At 42.7% G+C, this 21,933-nt stretch overlaps 1 protein-coding gene across 1 annotated transcript in view; it reads left to right on the top strand.

Moving 5' to 3' along the window:
• Positions 1–1,423: 1,423 nt before the first annotated feature.
• The window catches only part of Dcaf8 (DDB1 and CUL4 associated factor 8), a 46,836-nt gene continuing 26,326 nt past the window's right edge, over positions 1,424–21,933 (top strand). The window contains 3 exon segments of the mRNA XM_032915515.1: positions 1,424–1,587; positions 2,486–2,558; positions 19,577–19,644. Coding sequence (XP_032771406.1) covers positions 19,596–19,644 — 49 coding nt within the window. The 5' untranslated portion in view covers positions 1,424–1,587; positions 2,486–2,558; positions 19,577–19,595.

Here is a 21,933-nt window from a genome sequence, read left to right on the forward strand (position 1 = left end):
TCCTCTCCCATATGCAGAATCTGGGTTTAAATTTACGTGTACAGATATCTTAATTACACATACTTATTCATATTTAACAAAGAAGTAGGAAGACTGAGAGGCAAGGAAGAGATATATAAAGAGTGGAAGGGGAGCTAAGAAAAGAGAATGGAGTAAACCCTAATCACAAAAGCTAATGGTAATTATTGGAGGAAGGTAACCAACAAGAAGGGGAAAATGAGTGGGAGGGGACCAGGAATAACCAGGTATTGACACATATATGTATGAAAATGTCACATGGAAACCTATTTTGTTTTTGTGTATGGTGTGTGTGTGTGTGTGTGTGTGTGTGTGTGTGTGTGTGTGTGTGTGTGTGTGTGTGTGTGTGTGTGTGTTTTGGAGGTGGGGGAAGGACTTATTCTAGCCCAGAACTTACTATCCGTTGTTCTAAGTTGACCTCCAACTTGTGTATATCCTGCCTCAGCCTCCTGAGTGCTACTTTGTAATCTGTTAGTTTGCATGCTAATTTTAAAAATTAAACTCTTCGGTGTTGAGCGCCTTTAATCCTAATCCCAGCACCTGGGAGGCAGAGGCAAGTGGGTGATCTTTATGAGATCTACACCGTTCCAGGACAGCCAAAGTTGTGTAGAAGGACCCTGTTTCAAATGAATAAATAAATCCAGTTTCTATGCTGTCTCACTCTCACCCCCAGGTCTGGGGTCAAACTTTTCAAACTTTTTAGACCCTTAGGAAGCATTCCAACACTTGGCCAACATCCCCCAAACCTACTAAGGCTCTTTTAAACAAATGGACAAATGGGTGCTGTCAGGCAGAAGTGACCCTCGACAGAAGGCCTCTTAAACCACTGAAGGAAGTGCAGTCTTGAGCCTCAAAGGAGAAAGGGGTTTTGCTTTTTTTTTTTTTTTTTTTTTTTTTTTTTGGTTTTTTTTTCGGAGCTGGGGATCGAACCCAGGGCCTTGCGCTTCCTAGGCAAGCGCTCTACCACTGAGCTAAATTCCCAACCCCACTTTGTTTCTTTTTTAAACAAGAAAAAAAATGTGGCAAGATTTAGAACCTCAGGCATAGAGGACTAGTAGTTTGCCTGCCAGTCCCTTTGGAATGAGTGAGGTTCATTTTCCATCACAACGCTAAGGAGCCCCTAAATCGCATGTGTTTTGAATACCAGGAGAAAAGCCATCACTCTGAAACTACGAAAACAACTTGACTCCTCCGCCCCGCGCACGCGCCCCTCGCTGCTTCGGTTGGCCTTAGGCTCCGCCCCCTGTGCGGCCACCAGGAGGGTTGGGAGCCCAGAGCTCGCGGGACCGCTCTCGCTCAGTCGCCTCCAGCACAGCGTCGCAAACCCCGCCGGAAAGCGTGACGGCGCAGGCGCAGGCGCGGAGACCCGAGACGGTGGTGGTGGCTGCCGCTGGCCAGTGTAAGATGGCGGCGGCGTTGGTGGCGGCAGTGGACGGGGCGGCTGGGCCTGGAACAGTTGGAGCATCCGCTGGCAGAAGGATGACCCTAGATGGGAAGCGGGCTGCCGGGCCTCGCCAGCTCCCGTGCTTGTAACTGCCCCAGCCGGACGCCCTCCCCTTGACCTACCGGGTCCGTGTTTAGTCCGGCTCGGCCTGTTTCCCCTCTCCCTGACTGCTCTCCCGCAGGACAGGCCCGATCCCTTTCCTAAAACTCCCAGACTTTAGGTCTTATTCCCCTTCACCCGAGTCAGTGCTGGGGGGACTACCTGTCCTTTGCCCGGGTCAGTCCCTGGGTTGCCCCCTAGGGCACCCCCATGATTCACAGGGACTTCTTGTTCGTCCGGTGACCTATTCGTAAACTCTCATTTCTTCTTCCTTTATAATTTGGGGACCCGGCTCTGTCTGTGTCTCCTAGTCACTTCAGGGCCACCGCGCAATGTGCCCCCTTCCCCCATCCCAAGTTCTCAGGCCCAGCACCTCGTACGGAAGGCCGAGGTCCAAGAAACTGGCAGCCTGTTCTTGAGTGCTTTGTGATCTAGTTCTCTTAGCGTACTTGCCCCTGTCCCGAAATCTTTTAGGACACCTTAGAACGGTCCCGCTTGGTCCTTATTAGTTGGAAAGCATCTGGTGGCTTGAATTTCTGACTCATGATTGTTGGTGTAGTCTGTAAACAAACCCGCACTAGAGCTATCACATTCTCCCCCGGATTCTCCCCTCCCCCACTGCTCTGTAGTTTGTCGAGAGGGGTGGTTTGGTTTAGAGTTGAAAAGATGCAGGTTTTCCTCATAAGTGACTTTTTAGTGTTGGTGGAGCTGGGAGATAATTTGCCTGGCGTTTAAATCTTGTGTTAATCCTTTGTGTTTCCATTACGGGCATGGGTTTTGTTCAGTAGTCAGAATTGAATTCGGTAAGTTATTTTGGTTTTAAATAGTTCTGAGGAGACTAAAAAAATAGTAAAGCGTGGTCATAAATATTTTGGGTACGTTCGGAAGAGACACCTTTGCCATGTAAACTTTAACTTTTCTCAGTTCTTCAGCGAACCTTCAGACCAGTTTTCTCAGGATCGTGGGCCAGACTTCGGTCGGCGATAAAAACAGCAAGGTGAGTGGCTTTGAAGGCATTTAATTCCTCAATTCAAGACCTGTTCTTGATGTGTAAGTGCAGACCACTAAACTCAACAGTTTTACCCCCGTTTCCAAAAGTTTGGATACTGTTCGCAGCTTTGTTATAATTTTGGTTAAATTACTTACAAAATTTAATTGGCTGTGTTTCGACCTGCTGCCCTGTACTATGGCTGTGTGTCTTCAAATGGTATAAGCCCAGAGTGAGCACTCTGCCTCTTTTTCATTCCCTCCTTTATTTGCATTGTAGTTTGTCTTTGTGTGGGTCATGTCTTAGACTGTTAAAAATTGAGAATTGATTTCCCTGAATTCTGTTTAGCCTTTTGTCAAGTCAGATCTCTTCTCCCAAACCCAAAAGTTATCATCCTTGCCATCTGGAGAGTAATTAACTACTCCTGACCAGAAGTTAGGAGCAATGAGTGAGCCTCCATTTAGTTGATGCCTTAAGTCCAGTTAGTCTCAGAGGCACAAATTTTCAAAACATAGTGGGATTTTTTTTTTTTTTTTTAAGTAGCTCCTTTTGTAGCTAGCTTGCAAATTATCAGTTGGCTTGCAAATTTCAGCAGCACGGGCCAAAGAGGGAGTCCAAACACACAGTTGTCAGTGTGGTTTCTGTTAAGACTTGTAGATTACTGGTAGCAGAGGGTAGGTCATTTTTGAGACTGGTAGAGAAACTCTCAGGTAGGTTTGGCCACTCCTTAGTTCCTCTAGGATTTGTGCTGGGAAAAGTTTGAGAGTGACTATGGTAAGTTTTGTTCCACATGGTGCCCAAACTAGAAATGCTCAGTATGAACTAAAATAAAAACTTTAATGCAGATGCATATATGTAAGATCTAAGAATAAAGATACAGCGTTCACAGTTTAACTTAGTTTATGTATATGGCTGTTTTACCAGCATGGCTGGCTGTGCAACACTTGCATGACAACTGCTGAAGGTCAGAAGAGGGTGTCAGGTCCAGAACTGGAGGTATAGGTGGCTGTGAACTGCCATGTGGGTGCTGTGAATTGAACCTGGGTCCTCTGCAAGAACAGCCAGTGCTCTTAAACAGTGAACCGTTTCTTCAGCCTGTTTATTTGAGTTTTGAGACAGGAACTCATTTTATCCCAGGTTGGTCTGAAATTCACAATGTACACCAGGCTGGTCTTGCAAACTTGTCTCGCCTGGCTTCCCAAGCACTGGGCATACAGGTGTGAGGTACCAATCATAGGAAATACATAGCACACGTGTTTGTTTTGCACCGGTCTTCCTAGCGTTTTTGGGGGTTTTTTTTGGGTTTTGTTTTGTTTTGTTTTTTTTTAAAGAATTGGGGCCTAGGCTGATGGTGGTAGTGCGTGCCTTTGATCCCAGCACTTGGAAACAGATGCAGAGTTTGAGGCCAGCGTTGTCTACAAAGTGAGTTCTAGGAGACCCTATCTCAAACAAACAAAAACTGGGGCCTAGTTTTCAGGTAACCTAAGCAAGCTCTCTGCTTCTGAACCACAAGCCCCTGACCCTCAGATTCATTTTTAAGATTTATGTGCCAGTGTCTGTGTGGGAATTTATGTATGCGAGGGTAGTGCCTATGGAGGCTGGAACAGAAGAAGGCACCCGATCCCTTGGAGCTGGAGTTACAGTGGTGAACTATCACTGGGTTCCAGACACTAAACTCGGGGCCTCTTCGATAGCAGTAAGCACTTCAGTTGCTGTCCCTCATTCAGTTTTGTTTTTTTTTCTTTTTTTTTTTTTTTTGGAGCTGGGGACCAACCCAGGGCCTTGCGCATAGGCAAGCGCTCTACCACTGAGCTAAATCCCAACCCCCTCATTCAGTTTTATTGTTCATATTATGTGTTTGTGTTGTAAATGTCCTGTAGGGTGCCTTTAAACCTGATTTTTGAGTGCAGGAATCGGAAATGTTTACGTATGTGTGTTTCTAAATGCATTCTTAAACTAAACATCAACTCTTTCTTTGTTCCTTGGCTTCTTCCTCTTGGCCTGTTAGCATAGCCTATCAGAGCACGTTCTTGTTCCTTTCCCTTCTGCTCTAATGTCCACCTGGTGCTGCAGCTGCCCGCTGTGTGCTTAACTTTTGCTACCAAGAGAGACACATTTTTCTCCAGGTTATGAGCTCTGTGGTGAACCTCTCCAACAGATTATTAAGAAGGTGATAAGAAAATGCTTTGTATTTTCTAATGTGAATCAGGGCTAGAAACAAACACTCATCTCTTCTTCTTAGGGCCACACCACCTTAAGACAGTGCAGGTAAAGAATTTTACATCTTTTTTGTTTTGTTTTTCTTTTACGTGTGTTTTGGAAGAGTTAAGGGTTCAGAAAAGTTTAAGTTTGATGACAGGACAGCATAAAGGCAATGTCATTCAGATCAGTGAGGTGAGGGCTGACTAGCTTTTGTCACCATCACCCAGGGACTAGATTTCCTATTGTAATGACAAGACTCTTGGCAGTGGTCATGAACTAGGCGTTACATTTTATGAGATCTGGTTTCTGTGTTTCATGAAGAGGGTGGAGGTGAGAAGGAAATCTGTTGAAAGAATGACTGTTCCTTATGTACTGGATAAATACCCCACCACCCACTCCTCAAACTTGCAGGAAAGATTTCCGGTGACATCTATGCATTGAATCATGTTCTTAGTCTGTGTATCACAACTGTAAAATTCTTGTGTCTCAGACTATTTCAGGGTTATAAATATTGCCAAAGAACAAGAGTTTTGTTGTTTCTTTCTCTTTTTAAGAGTCTCTTATAGCCCAAATTGCCCTCAAAATCAGTATGTAACAGAGAATGGCCTTGAACATCTGGTCTTCCGGTCTCTACCTTCTTAATATCTCCATAGGCATGTTCTGCCATCCTGGGTTTATTGTTTGAGACAGGGTCTCACACTAGCCAAGCCTCATCTTGAGCTCACTGTGTAACTCAGACTGGGAAATTCACCCTGCTATGTGAGTGCTAGGATTATAGGAACAGATGACTATGCCTGACTCTACATTACTGGCCTTTAAAATCAAATGACTAGTTAAACTATGCTTTCAGTAGATTTACTACTGTACTGTTTTTGCTATAAAAGTTATTCTAACCAAGTTCAGGAAATAGCTAGATTATGAAAAAGCAACACGGATCCAAGTCCTGGGTGTTGTGGCACACGCCTTTAATCACCAGCACTCTGGAGGCTGAGGCAGGCAGAGTTCAATGCCAGCCTGGTCTACAAAGTGAGTTCTAGGACAGTCAGAACTGTGATGAGAGACCCTGTTTGATAAAGGATCCAAATTGAAGTTTTTATTATATAACATTGGTGTTAGAGTTGTTTTAAATTTATTTGTTTATTTATGGAGTTGACTTTTCAATCTTTGAGATTGAATCTGTCTTTTTTTTTTTTTTAAGTAGATTATCAGTAAACAAGAGACAATCAATTATTCACTCTTTGTATTTAGAACTCAGATACCTGAGTGAATGAAATTGGTAGCCTGGGTGTCTTTATAACCATTTGTAACAGTAAGCCTCTGTTATGTGTAGTTTGGATTTTTTTTCCTCGTCAACTGTGGAATAAAAATATTAATTGGTAAAGTACAGAATTAAAAAATTTGTAACAATTGGTAAAACATGAGTGTGTGTTAAGTGGATAGCGCTAAATGCGACTCGGGCTACAAGAGGCTGTGAAGGCCTCCTTAAGTGAAGAGAGCAAAGTTCTCAGGAAGGGAAAGGTAGGAATATCCCTGTGATACCAGATACTCAGAAGCCCGAGGCAAGAGAATTTTGAGTTCAAGTCCAATGTCCCCCCAATTCCCCCGCCCCCAGAGAAAAGAACAAGAATCTTATGCTATAGTTTCTAAGATATGTAATAAAGTATCTTCAGAGAGACAACACAGTGAACTTACATTGGTATAATTTTTAAGGATTTATTTGCAACTACGCTGTGGTGGTGTTCCTCTTTATTTCCAGAACTTGGGAGTTGGGGGCATGCAGATCTCTGAGTTGAGGCCATCTTGGTCTACAGAGCGAGCCAGGACAGCCAGGGTTAAATGGACAAACTCTTGTCTCAAGAAAATAAGAAAATATTTCATGTGTGTTGTACAACAGAAGTTTTCCTGGAAGAGACAACATAGGGTCTTATTCAAGCCCACCAGATAGGGTGCCCAGTCTGGTCTCAAACTACTTGAGAATAATCTTGACCTTATAATCTTCTTGCCTTCACCTCCTAAGTGCTGGAGTTACTGGTATGAGCCAGCATTACAGACTGACTGAGTTAACTGAATCCTAGTGGTTTATGATCTTTGGATGGGGAAGAGAAATATCTGGGTCCTTGAATAAGAGTGAGTCACTTAGCTGGGCACAGTGGCACACACCTGTTATCCTAAATCTGCACTCTGGAGGCCGAGGCGGATGACAAAGTGAGATCAGTATATGCTCATAAGACCTTGTCTTAACATCCCCCAATCTCCCCCTCAAAATGGCTCCCTAGATAATTCCATGAGAATAGCTTTTCACTCTTTTGGGCTGGGGGTGGGGGTTCAAGACAGAGTTTCTTCTATATAGACCTGGCTGTCCTGGAAACTGCTTTGTTGACCAGGCTGACCTCAGAACTCGGAGATCCACCTGCTTCTGCCTCTTGAGTGCTGGAAATAAAGGCGAGTGCCACCATGGTCCGGCCTAACTTCACTCTGAAGATCTCTTCATAGTTATGTCTCTGCGTTTTTTTGCAATGGTGGAAGTAAGAGGACACATGAACCATTAGAAATCTGTCCTTGACTTCCCTCACCCTTTCTGTCCACACTTGCTTTTGTTAAGGATCCCAAGATTCTTCCTTGGACTTCCTTTCTTAGAGCATAGATACTCTCAGGTGTACTGATCGAGTTGTTTTAGTAAGGTTTAGTTTACAAGGTATCTGGGTTTGAACTTCCGTTTAGATAATGTATTAGTGTGTATATCAAACTCTCATTCATTTCTTCCCAACATTTAAATTCTGTTGTTACTTACTGTGTGTGGTGTATGTATGTGTGTGGGTAGACACTTGCCATGGTGGTATGTGGAAGCCAGGGACAACTTGCAGGAGCTGATTATCTCCTTCTACCTTGTGGGTCTTTGGAATCCATCTTGCCAGCTTCTCGTTTATAAATTCCACATCTACTGCATTGGTTCTCACTACCTTTGTTATACGTCAGCTAGGATTTAAATTGATTTTAGAATGATTTAGAAATTTGAGTCTTGGGGTTGGGGATTTAGCTCAGTGGTAGAGCGCTTGCCTAGGAAGCGCAAGGCCCTGGGTTCGGTCCCCAGCTCCGAAAAAAAGAACCAAAAAAAAAAAAAAATTGAGTCTTCTAGGTACCAGCTTGTCATTTGTGGCATTTGATTTCTGTCCTCAAAATGGGTCTTTCTAACTTTGTTTTGTAACTGTTTATGAAGCCAAATACTGTCTATCCTCCAGTGTTTGGTCATGTCTGTTCCTTTTTATTTCCATGTGTCACCAGTACAGTAGCTTTAAACTTGTTTCTCCTTCCATTTCAGACTGTCTTACTTTTGACAAAATAACCTCCCTCGAGCACGAGTGTGCGCGTGCACACACACACACACACACACACACACACACACACACACACACACACTCTTCTCAGACCTATGCTCTTTGTTAGCCTCCTTTTGTTAGCCTCCTTTTGTCCAGTTCTTCTTAACATTTAACTAACAGCATACTAATGTTTTTCTTGAATTTATCAGATTTGTATCTTCCATTTTCTTTTTCCTGGTGGGCTGTCAGAATATCAATGTCAGGCTGTCCTCCTGTTTTTTGGCTTTCTCTTCCTCCTCTTTGAAATTTTGTTCTGTCTTCAAAGTGCCTTAAAGGCTTGTTTTCCACAGAAGCTTTTCCTTTCTTCTCAAAAGTGAAAAAAGCGCTTTACTTTCTTTAACAGTAACATTTTATTTATTTTAATTTATTTTCTTTTTGAGATAGGGTCTCATTGCATAGCCCAGGCTGGTCTCAAACTTGTTACTTATGATTGTAAGCCTCAGTCTCTTCTATTTATTTATTTATTTTTAAAGATTTATTCATTTATTATTTATATAAGTACACTATAGCTGTCTTCAGATACACCAGAAGAGGGGATCGGATCTCTTTACATTTACAGGTGGTTGTGAGCCACCATGTGGTTGCTGGGAATTGAGCTCAGGACCTCTGGAAGAGCAGCCAGTGCTCATAACCGCTGAGCCATCTCTCCAGCCCTCTTCTATTTATCTTTAATGATCTTGATATTTGTGTTGTCTTTTGTATTATAGTTGTATAGTTATTTTTCTTAGTTGGTTAGTTGACTTGATAAGGGATTACAGATGCATTGTTTATATTTGTAGCTTCTGCCAGGCGTGGTGGTCTTTAATCCCAGTCCTGGGGAAGCTGAAGCAGGCAGAGTTTGAACCCAGCCAGAATTACATATTGAGACTCTTATTAAAAAAATAATTAACAATATACTTTGAGCTTCTTAGGCCTGGTACATTCTTCTGCGCTTGCACATGCCAGCATGTGTATGCAGTGGATTAGTGGGTGGTGCCAGGGGCTTACATTTTGAGTGGGCTACCCAGCACTTCTGTACAATTGGGTTGCCCTGTGCTGTCAGGTTTTTGTATATTAGGAAATAGAGGTTAATTTCCTTGAACGAGAAATAACCAGCTTTCCTTCTGCTCTGCATCCAGCCCACCAAAGGAGAAGATGTTATTTGTCCCATTTAAAAATGTAATGACAGAAAGTAGCCCACAGTCCTGCCTCCCATTAACATTTTGTGTGTCCAATTATTTATTTATTGAGATAGGACCTCACTGGGTAGCCCTGGCTGTTCTGTAACTCAGAGATCCCTGCTTCTGCCTCCACTCAAGTGCTAGGGTCAAAGGTGTGTACCAGCACACCTGGCCCTGTTCTATGCAATATGAATTTCTTGCTTTGAATTTCAGTGCTGTTAAGTTCTCTGAATAGTAAATTAGAATGTGTCTAGCAGAATTAGTAGAAAATTGGCTTGGAGAATTGTTTATTATGAAGATGAAATTACTTAATTTAATATTAGAATATTAAAGTAAGTAAAATGAACATTTCCCCTTGATAACTAAGTTTATTTATTTATTTATTTTTCTTTTTTTTCGGAGCTGGGGACCGAACTCAGGGCCTAGCAAGCGCTCTACCACTGAGCTAAATCCCCAACCCCTCTAAGTTTATTTTTTAAAGTGTCTTTATTTTCATTTTTATTTTGTTTGTTTTTAGTGTTTTTCGAGATAGGGTTTCTTTGTGTACCCCTGACTGTCCTGAACTCTGTAGACCTGGCTAGCCTCAGACTCTGCCTGTCTCAGCCTTCCGAGTGCTAGGATTAAAGGCATGTGCCACTGTGCCCTGTCATTATATAATATTCTTCCTTCTCTTTTCTGCCTCCAACATCTCTCTATACTCCTCCCCTCAAATTCATGGCCTCTTTTATTAAGTTGTTGTTATACACAAATCTCTAAATATATAAATATAACCTGTTGGATCTTTTTAACCTCACTTGTACTTTTGTGATCTCAGGTCTGATCACTTGGTATTGGATAATGGACAGGGGTGTTTTCCCTTCGGAGGAGGGCTTTCTTCCACGCCCTTCTCTCTCGTCAGCTCTCTTGTTTCCTCCTCTTGTCTGTGCCTGGGCCTGGTAAGGGTTCCATGTTTGCACGTCTGTGCTGTCATCCTTGTGCAGCCACACTGCTGAGACTCGACAGTGTAGCTTCTAGAATTTCTAGACATAATCTGGTAATAGAAAACCAGCAGCTGTGGTGTCCAGCTCAACACAATTCCTGCACCAAAGGCTTAGGGATCTGTTGCTGAAAATTACAAAAAAATCTTTTACCCCGCACTAGGTCTGACACCGTGGTGCCCCAAGATATCTGGTAGATGTCTTCATCTCAGTCAGCAAAGCCTCTCACCCACTCTGCTCCATCCCATATCACACTGCCATGGCTTCTCTCTGAGCCTGGCAACAGTCTCTCTACCCATCCAGTTCCCAAGGCAGGTTGACACCATGCCAGAAATAGACATCCCAATTCCATGGCGGCCTAGTGTCTCCAACCACCACATACTCTCTTAAACTTAATTCACCACATGAAAGAACACACAACACAATAACCTCTGATCCAATTGATATGATATAATTTGCTCATCTAGACACACAAAGCCCTGTACACATCCATCCCTTAAGAACATTCATAACAACCTGTAAAGGTGTAGAGAGGAATCTTAACATTCGCCTCCATGTTCTCCCGGCCACTTCTCTTCTCTCGCTCCAGTCTCCTCTCTCTCTCTAAAACTTCTCTCCCACCCATCTTTCTTTCTCGTCCAATGACAGGCCTTGTTCTATCTTGTACCTGCCTTCACCTGTATGACATCATCCTGCAGGGATCGTCTCAGAGGACAGGGAGGGTGTAAGAGCCAGAAGAAAATGAAAGACATGTTCTTTAGTTTTATTTATTTATGTACATGAGTACACTGTGAGACACACCAGAAGAGGGCATTGGATCCCATTACAGATGGCTGTGAGCCACCATGTGGTTGCTGGGAATTGAACTCAGGACCTCTGGAAGAGCAGCCAGTTCTCTTAACCACTGAGCCATCTCTCCAGCCGGGAAAATGAGCTTTAAATGAGCTGTTTTTGTTTGAAAACAAGAATTGGAAATAGGGGCGGAGGGCTCATTCCAGATGATGATGGGTCTGGGAAAACAAGTCTGTGCCTCGGGTGGGGATTTGCCTTGAGCAGCTGCTCAGTCATGAGGAGTATGGACAGCTTTCTTCTCCAGGGGAACTGAGAACAGCGTGGCTGACAAATACCCATCTCACTAGTAAATGAACTTTTGGAAAATGACCTTTTGATTTCAGAGGAAATTCTAGAACCTTACCTCATTTAAATATAGAAGTTTATATAGGAGAGTTTTTGGCTGCATAGCAGAATGAGACATGGATTGGCTTGAGAGAATGCTGGGAAAATGTAAGTCATAAGACTAAAAGACTGGAGAGATGGCTCAGTGGTTAAGAGCACTGACTGCTCTTCCAGAGGTCCTGAGTTCAATTCCCAGCAACCACATGGTGGCTCACAAACATCTGTAATGGGATCTGATGCCCTCTTCTGGTGTGTCTGAAGACAGCTACAATGTACTCACAAACATAAAATAAGTCTTTAAAAAAACAAAACAAAAAAGAATAAAATACAAAAAATTGACTAAAACTGAGTTCTCAGTAAAAGGATGAAGGACATTAGCTACCATGATATTACTTAGATGCTGATATTTGTGTCGAGCCCAAGGGAAAGTGCAGTTATCAGACCAGTTTCTACTGGCCCCAGACACCAAAGGACTTAAACAGCAGCATCTAAGGGAAGTCACAAAACCAAAAATGTCAATAATAAGGCAACGGAAGTGTAGCATGATGGCGGTGTATGTTTATAATGCCTGATAAGTCCCTAATCTCCATCTTCAGCATCAGTAAATAAAGTTCAAGTTAATACTCTCTTGCTGGGTATACCTTGAATTATTTTTTTTTTAAGATTTTTTTCATTTTAGGTGTAAGAATATACTGTAGACACACCAGAAGAGGGCATCAGATCTCATTACAGATGGTTGTGAGCCACCATGTGGTTGCTGGGATTTGAACTCAGGACCTCTGGAAGAGCAGTCAGTGCTCTTAACTGCTGAGCCATCTCTCTAGCCCTATTTTTAGTGTTTTAAATGCATCTAAATAATACTGAAACATACCAGCTGTAGGTTTTGCTAATTCTGTGGACAGACATTTTTAGTTTTGGAGGTAGGGTGAATGCCTAGATGATGAGATTCTTGGATTGTATAGTAAATTTATATTTTATTTAGGAAATTGCAAAAAAAATTTATAAATTGACTATACCATTTGATATTTCAACTAACAGTATATGAAACTTCTAGTTAATGTCTGTCTTGTCTATATTAGATATAAAGTAAAATTTTCTTATAGTATTTTAACCATTCTGAAGATGGTTAGAGAAGTCTCGTTGGTTTTAGTTTATTTCCCTAATTATTAATAATGTTCAGACTCTTTCCTCAAATGATCATTATATGTTGTAAAAAGTTTTTTGTTGTTGAAGGTTTTGTTTTGAGGAAGGTTCCACTCTGTAGCACTGGCTGGCCTAGAACCTACTATGTAGACCAGGCTAGCCTTGAATTCCCAGAGGTCTGCCTTCCTAGTGAGTGAAGTGTATCCCATTGTGCCAGGCCTTTGTAAGTTGTTACACAGGACAGCTTGCTGTCCTTCGCCATCCATTTGTTTCCTAGATATTTCTTTACAGTCTATAGCTTACCTTTTCATTGTCTAGTCTTTTGGAGAGACTTTTCATTTCAGTATTAACTCCAAGTATTTATTTTAAAACTTTGTGGTTGTTTCCTATCATAAGAAATAGTTACCTAATCATAGAGTGTATAAAGATTATCTCTGGGGTTTTCTTTGTGAAGTCGTGAAAAATTCTTTGATTTATTTACTTTGAGGGATGTTAGGGATCGAACCTAAAGCTTTCCGTTGCTAAGCATGTGTTCTACCATTAACCTGCATGCCACACCCATTCTCAGCTCGCGGATGTGGTGCAGCTTAGGGGTTGAGGGTGTGTCCGTTGTGATATCCAAAGCCAGCCATTCCAGCACGAGCGGTTTGTCGTTGGGAGGCCATGACTTTGGTTGTTTCTTTTCCATTTTGTTTGTTTGTTTGTTGTGTGTGGTTTTTTGTTTTTGTTTTTGTTTTTTGTTTTTTAGTTTTTTTGAGTCAGAGTTTCTCTATGTAGCCCTGGCTGCCCTGGAACTCACTCTATAGACCAGGGTGTCCTCAAAACTCATAGAAGTTCTACCTGCCTTTGCTTCCTGAGTGCCGGGGCTAAAGGTGTACCCCAACAATTTTTAAATTAGAGATTCTCAGTTATTTTTCTGCTTGAATTTTAGTTATTATCCCATCATATAGTTAGCTAAAAATTTAAGGTGGTGTTATTACTAAAACAGAAGAGAACAAACTAGATCCCTGGGATTTACTAATGAACTTGAAATACCCCACCCCCACCCCACCCTCATGCTCAAAACAGTTTACTCTTTAACCTTCACTTTGGCAGGAGTCATGGTTATTTTTAGAGTATAGGCAGGAGAGCTAAGCTAAACTCCTCCAGCTACCTGAGACAGTGACCTCATCAGCTCTCAGCTAAGAATGGTTTGTTCTGGACCGGATTTGACATGTTAATTGATCAGAGTAGAAACAAAGAGTTTTGGGTTATATAATACATTGAAAAATGAAAATGATGGTTTGGGCTTGAATCAAATGGTATTTTCTTGCTGGTGAATAGAAGAGATTCTACAGTGGTTATAGTGTTTAAGTTATAGTGCACAGTTGTAGTGTCTGCCTGCTTTAGTTTGGATGGTGTCTTAAAATGGCTCAGGCTGCTATGCCAAAATACCAGTGACTGCTGCCTTAGGCCACAGAACTTTATTTCTAACAGTTCTAAAGGGTAAAGTCTAGAGCGACATTGCGGACGGTTTCTGGTCATGACCGTCTTCTTGCTTGTAGGTGTCTCCCTCCTCACCGTCCCTCACATGCCAGAGAGAAAGGGAGAAATAAAAAACACAAATCCCATCATGAGGATAGCCATTTTTATGACCTCATCTAGACCTGATTGTATCCTAAAGACTCCATCTCTAAACACTGTCACATTGGGAACATGTTTTCAGTTTAAGAATTGCAGGTGGTTACTGTAGCTTTTCCACTAGAGTTGAACTGGTTATCTTTCATTTTGACTGAAGCTTAGAGCTTCTCTCAAAAGTGGTTGTATTGTCCGTGTGTGTGTGTGTGTGTGTGTGTGTGTGTGTGTGTGTGTGTGTGTGTGTGTGTGTGTGTGTGTGTGTGTGTGTGTGTAGAGGGGCGGGGGGAGAAGTGTGCACACATGAGAGCAAGTGAGCACACATGATGCCACAACAAGTGTTGTCGGCAAAGGCAAGCAACCTCAGGTGGCTGCCCTCACCTCCACCTTGTTTGTGGTGGGTCTTTGCACCTGTGTACGCCAGGCTAACTAGACTTGAAGCTTCTGGGAGTTAACTTAGTCTCTAGCTCCCATTCTCCTAGGAACACTGGCATGACAGATGTGAGCTCCCATAGCTTGCTTTTGCTGTAGGGCCTGAGGATTTGAATGCATTCTTAACACTTGTGAGGCAAGCATTTTACCCACTAAACCTCTCCTAAGCCCATAATTTCTTGGTTTTCTAAAGAAATCGTTTCCAAAACGAGAATTTATACATTCATTAAAGGATATGTAAGATCCAGTAGTGTATAGAAAAAGAATGCCGAAATATTTGTTTGGTATATATTCTAGAAAAATAACACACTTTTTAAAATTATTATTAAAATTTTCTTATTGTTTTTATGTGCTATGGTTGTGGAAGTCTGAGGACAGTTTGTAGGAGTTGTCCCACCAAGTGCGTTCCAGGGGTCAAACTCAGATTTGCAAGCTTGGTGCTGGGTCAGGCACATTACTGAGCTATTTTGCTAGCCTTATTTTGCATTTTTAAAATTTACTTTTATTTTATCATTTTGCGTATGGGTGTTTTCCTGCCTGTGCCTCATATTCATGCATGTTTCCTGTTTCCTGTGGAGCCCAGAAGAGGGCATCCTGTCCCTTAGATTAGAGTTAAGACTCTGGGGTGTGGGGTTGGGGATTTGGCTCAGTGGTAGAGTGCTTGCCTAGGAAGCGCAAGGCCCTGGGTTCGGTCCCCAGCTCCGAAAAAAAGAATTAAAAAAAAAAAAAAAAAAAAAAGACTCTGGGGTGTGTTGTGTTATTTGGAGAAGTGAACCTGGATCCTCAAGAGCAGCCAGTGTGGGGTTGGGGATTTAGCTCAGTGGTTGGGGATTTAGCTCAGTGGTAGAGCACTTGCCTAGCAAGCGCAAGGCACTGGGTTCGGTCCCCAGCTCCGAAAAAAAGAAAAAAGAAAAAAGAACAGCCGGTGTTCTGAGCCATCTCTCCAGCCCCCCTACTTTGCATTTTTGGGATAGGGCTGTATTATGTAGCTCTGACTGGGTGTTGCTTAATATATAATCCAGGTTTGCCTCCAACTCTTGGAAATCCTCTCGCCTCGGTTTCTCAGTGCTGGGATTACCAATGTGTGCTTCCATGTTTGATGAGTCTTATTATTTTGTGCAATCTGATTATATGTGTATGCATGCAGATTGGGGGTAAATGCTCAAGTTCATTAATAAAATTTTGGTCACTGCCCCTTTCTGCATATATTTTAGCATAAAATTTTACTAAAGTATGGGATACGGGTTGAATATCCGTTGCCAAGTGGTCAGGACCAGAAGCATCCTCTGACTCGGCTTTTAGGATTGTTGTTGCTGCAGCAGTGGGGGTTGAGCCCAGGCCTCATAGGTGCTGGCTAAGCACGCTACTGTTAAATACTTCAAGCCTAGACTCGGGAATGTTTGCATATAAATATGAACATCTGAAATACTCTAAAATTTGAAACTGAGGATCTTGTTAATTCTCAAAAAGGCTTACAATTTGGGGCATCTGAATACTTAAACTTAGATATACTTGGTCGTCTCGTTTGTTGTTTGAGGTCAAGGTCTCATGTAGCCCACACTGACTTTGAATTTATATGTCTGAGGATAACCTTGAACTCATAGGCCTGCCTTCACCTCCTAAGCACTGGGTTTGCAGTCATGTGCTACCATGTCCAGCTTCCAGTCCGATATTTCACAGATGAAGACAGCAAGGGCCAGTGAGGGTCAGGAACATCAGAGTACAATGAACTACTGGATTCACTCATCTGCTGAATTCTTGAATTTCTACTTTTTTTTTTTGTTGTGTTGGTTTTTTGAGACAGGGTTTCACTGTGCAGCCCTGGCTGTCTGGACTCGATTTGTAGACCAGGCTGCCCTTGAACTCACAGAACCACCTGTGATTTCCAAAGAAATCTACCTCTCAAGTGCGGGAATTCAAGGTGTGCACCACCACTGCCTGGTGTTGCGGTAAAAATTATCAAAGAACGTTTGTTTTCTGTCAGTTCCCGAGAGCTAGATCTGCTTGCGCCGACTGCTGCTCTGCCACAAGGTCCACAAGCCACCCTCTCCTGTTTGTCTCCTTTTAGCCCCCTTCTCGGAGTGGTCCCCTAGGCAGTAGTTACCATGCCTCACACATGCATCTCGTTCTGCGGGCCCTGCACGTTCTCCCTCCTTGTGGGGCACTGACCGGATCCGCAGGCTCCAACTGTCTCTCAGCCATTTCTTTCACACACTGTCCTCTTTAGCCCAGTAAAATCAAAGTTCCAGAAACTTGTAATTTATCAATTAGATTTACATGTTAAATTCCCAATCTACAATTCATCCACACAGTAAATTCACTGCCAGTTGATAAAGATATAAACCGCCCACCTAGACAAGATAAAATCAATCCAGTTCACCTAAATCTGAACCATCCTCCTCCGTAGACTCCATCTTGATCCTCTCCTTCCTTCTCCTGCCTTAAAAAAACTTTGTCCCCGCCCCACTCTCTACTGTCCAATCATGTATCGCCTTGATATCAACCTAGAGTCTGAGAACTTTACTTTTTAGTCTGAGACTGATTTTGCTAAAGTTTAGTTTTTAGAACCTATCTGTTGTGGTTTGCATAAGCAATCACAGGGTTTTCTGGTTCTTAGTTTAGTAATGAGGTTTGTCACTTTTACTTCAAAAAGAAGATCCTTTCTTAAAAGACCCTTTAAGCCATTTTCTCTTCCAAAAGACTATACTATACACCCTGGATATGAGTTGGACATTATGACGCCTTTTCTCTAGGTCTCAGAGCCTTCATCACAGAGACTAGGCAAACACATACCTTCTTTAGAGCAGTGTGACAAGTCCACACAGTCCAGACCTCCTGATGCTATTCAGTTATGAGAATAGTTTTGGGGAGCTGGTGTTTTATCCTCTGCAAATGGATAATAGTGGGGGTGAGCATGTGATATGGTAGACAGTTTAATTCTGAAGTGGAAAATGCTCCTACTTTACCATGATAACAGTGGTTCGCTTTATGGCCAGTAATGGAATGACTTTCCTTATTTCTTAGGACTTTTACAATAGTCTAATTTTTAAACTGTAGATTCATAGTGGGGAAATTACTGAAATGCTAAAGAATATAGTGACTGTTGGGAGACAAAGCCAAGAGCTGTGTGGGAAATACTTTACCAGAATACATCCACACGGGAAGCATCCACACAGTGTCTCACAAACCTTCCATAACTCCATTTCCAGGGGATTCAACATCACTTTCTGACCTCAGGCACCAGGCACACAAAAGGTGCACAGAAGTACATACATGCATGCATATATACATGCATACACACAGGCAAAAACCTCATACATAAATCTTTATTTAAAATTACATATCAAAGAGAAAATCAATTTGTGGTGGCTCACAGCTGTTATCCAAGCCCTGGGAAGTTTGAGGCAGAAGGGTCTCCTGTGCTTTCGGGGCCAGCCTGAGGTACAGAGTGAGGCCCTGTCTCAGACCAGAAGTGAGAGGGAGAGCACAGTCCTCTCCAGAGTGGCTCCTGTTCTGCCCACTTCCCTCCTTACACTGTGCTGTCATTCTCTTCAGGTGCTTTTTCAGGTTCAGTGCTGGGGTTTTTTACTTTTTTGGTGGTGTTTTTTGTTTTTGCAGCGTTTCTGCTTCCCCATGGTGGCCTGCTTCTAGTAGTTTTGGGCAGTTGTCTCTGCAGAGAACAAGTTTTGTTTTTTAATGAAACAGCATAGGTTTCTGTGAAGGAGAGAAGTAGAGAGAGCGGATAAGGATGGGCTCCTGTGGTAATTGTTAGGGGAATGAAAGGGCTGTTGAAAGATTGGAGGACGGTGCCTGGGCACTTGGTCTGGCATCATAATCATACTCTGTCTTCTACCACTGCCTTTTGTTCAAGACACTGAAAGGGCTAAACAAACTCTGGCCTGAATAATGTTATTCTCTCTGGCGTTTGCTGGAGGTGGCAGTAAGGCCCTGGAGAGGGTGGGAGAGTTATAACAACATAAAGGAGTGAGATGTGTCCCCTACTTCTAGTTAGGGCTTTGCTACAGAGCAAAGTCTGGCAAAAATGAGTAACATTTGTTGAAGTGATGTTTGCTCCGATGTAAAATGAGCTGAGATGGTTTAATGGGAATTCTCTTGTACACACCTTTGTATGGCCAGTCTGGCACACAGATCTGCCTGCCTCTGTCTCCTAAGTCGGGGCTTAAGGTTATTTCTTAATAGTAAGATACTCCTAGGTTCAAATTCAATCTTTCCTTATACTTTTTTCTTAACTTTTTGAGTCGGTGTTTCTTTCTGTAGCCCTCCCTGTCTGTCCCAGAATTCCCTCTGTAGACCAGGCTGGCCTTGAGCTCTCAGAGATCCACCTGCCTCTGCTTCTCCTGAGTGCTGATATCAAAGGTGTGTACTACCCCCGGGCTCTGCTGATAATCTTTGCTTAGATAGGCTTGGCCGTATGTATCTGAGTGACGGGAGGTCAGGATTTTTTCCATTAGCTTGATTCTTCTCCTATTGATTTGTGTGTGAAGTGAGACTCAGAATCATGACTCATGTACTCAGAGTCTGTGGAAACATGTCTGTTACCTACGGTGGATTCTTGTTCCTAGGGCAGTGCTGAGTAGCTTCTGTGTTAATTTGAGGTTCTTAGCTAACAGCATGTTATTAGACATACGGCTGCTGTTTCAAGCTTTAGTTCAGTTCCCCTTCCTTCCCATCTGAAAAAAGACACGATTCTTCTACTCAGTAAAGAAAGCAAAGAGATGGCAGTTGACCTCCCCTCAAGTATGTTTATGGAATTACAACCAGGGAAGCTGGGGTATGGGTTTATCGACTGAATAGCCTTGTTAAGTGTACGCATAAAAAAAATTCATTCTTATGAAAATGGTAAAATCTATGAACTGTTGAATCTCCTTGTCTATTTTATTAACTTTCCCAGGGCTTTATAATTATTCTCTTCTTCCCATATCCAGGCTGGCTACCATATTCAAGATGTCCAGTAAAAGGCCCAGCACAGATGGGAGAAGAGACTTGGCTAACGGTAAGGGTAAGGCGTGGGAAACAGGTGGGACTCCCTTTACTCTTAGCCGAGGTCTCAAGACCTGAATTTAGTGGGACAAAGAGCTCTTTGTGTATTGATTGAGGATGGGAAAGTATACAGGAATCATCTTGGATTGCCTGCCACTTCTGCTACTTTCCTTTAAAAATTTTTTTTCTAATGTGTGTGGTTATTTTGCCTTCATGTATGTCTGTGTACCACTTTCGTGCCTGGTGCCTACAGAGGCCAGAATAGGACACCAGATTCTCTAGAGTTGGAGTTACATACAACTGGGAGCCCCCATGTGGGTGCTGGGAACTGAATCTGGGTCCTCTGGAAGGGTGGCCCATGTTCTTAACTGCTGGGCATCTCTGAGTCTTAGACATGCCTTTCTTTCCTTCTTTCTTTTTTTTTAAGATTTATTTATTTATTATATATGAGTACACTGTGGCTGTCTTCAGACACACCAGAAGAGGGCATCAGATCCCATTACAGATGGGTGTGAGCCACCATGTGGTTGCTGGGAACTGACCTCAGGACCTCTGGAAGAGCAGTCAGTGCTCTTAACCGCTGAACCATCTCCAGCCCGTAGACATGCATTTCTAAAAGTCCCAAGTGGTTTGGATTTTTGAAAATTTACAAACAAGCAGACTTATGAAATACTACTAAGAAGAAAAGTAAGGCTGAGGAAGTTTAGGGGAAGTTGAGGTTCCTCTGTTAATTGAGATGTTTGTTTCTATGTTAGAGAATAGTTTCAGAGAATAAGAAATGAAGTTACTGGTTTGGGAGTGTGCCTCATTGATAGAGTGCATGAGACCTTTGGTTCAGTCTCCAGTGCCAAAAGGGCAGACAGCGACCAAGAAAAGGGTTGAACCCAAACCATCTAGAATTGGGTCTTCCATCTGTCCCTTTACACTGGGCTTAGTTAAAAAGGACAGAATTCTAAAGACATTTTAGGTGTGTGTGCGTGTATACATACATACGTACATACGTATGTGTGTGCTTGTGTACATGCACATAAACGCACTCACACATTCTGAGGATCAAGCTGTGGACATGACAGGCAACTCCTCTGATACAGGTCTATCCCTAGCTCACAGGGATATTTTTGAACTGCAGCTTATCCATGGAGATTGGCAAACTGGTTTTCAAACCCAAACCTGCTTGCCTCTTGGTTTTGTAAAAAGTTGTGTTGGGGCACTTGCTGCCTAAGCTTGAGGACTGGAGATTAGCTAGCAGGTGGGCATGATGGCCCCATGTGATTACAGTCTCAGAAAGTAGAGACAGGAGAGAGTCTGAGTGAGAAGCTTGCTAGATTAACTGTATCAACAAGCTCTGGGTTCGCTTGAGAGACTCTGCTTCAGTAAGGTGGAGAGTGATTGAGTAAGACTCCTGATGTCAACCTTAGACCTTCACTCGTTTGTGACCTGCTGGCATATATACTCAGATGTACACACCACACACATATATGTTAAAAAAGGTCCACTAAAACATAACCATACCCATTAATGTACTATCTTTGAGTTACTTTTGTGCAAGTAGTTAAGACAGTGCTAAATGATTTTCTATACTTAAAATTTTTACCCTCTGGGCTTGTACAGAAGAAAATTTGCCAGATTTTAAGCTAGCTCTTGGTCGGTGACTCCTGAGCCCCTTTTCAAGTTTGTGGCACACTTTGTCCCTTATATTAATGTGCCACCCCCTTCAGAGTCTGCATTTGTTAGTCACAACGTTTTACATTTTATATCACATGTACATATTCAGTGTCGTGTGCTGTGTACTTTAGTAGAAACAGGTTCTTCAGTCCTGTGATCTGGAAGCTCAAAATTCCTGTTGTCCTGTGTCAAGTGCCTTTACCTGCTGGGCCATCTTGCTGGCCCTCGTTGATCACAGTTTTAACAGTAAATTCCAGAAGTTTGAAGGTTTTGCTTTTGCTTGCTTCTAGGGCTCTGTTCCATGTTGTGTGCTGTGACAATCCAGAACCTTGCACACATTGAAAGGTGCTCTATCGTTGAGCTGTTCCCTCGCCCTCCCTGCATGTGGTGTTTTATCCCCTCTTGCCACCCTGAAGCTTAGGCCCAGTTGCACTCAACCACACGTGTTATACTTTCTCAGCATGTCTGCTGCTTAAGTTCAGATTTCTGTGGGTCTTCCCCACACACGTACTTTCCTTCTGTGTTCTAGCCCAGTTTTCTTACTATTAATGCTCCTTGGTGGGGCTTTTGTGTTGTTCAGCCTTCTCTTGTTACTTCAGACAAAACACTTCTGTTTTCTGTGTTGGGCTCTGCCTCA

The sequence above is a fragment of the Rattus rattus genome, chromosome 10 (genome assembly GCF_011064425.1).
Source record: "Rattus rattus isolate New Zealand chromosome 10, Rrattus_CSIRO_v1, whole genome shotgun sequence".
Taxonomy (NCBI): domain Eukaryota; kingdom Metazoa; phylum Chordata; class Mammalia; order Rodentia; family Muridae; genus Rattus; species Rattus rattus.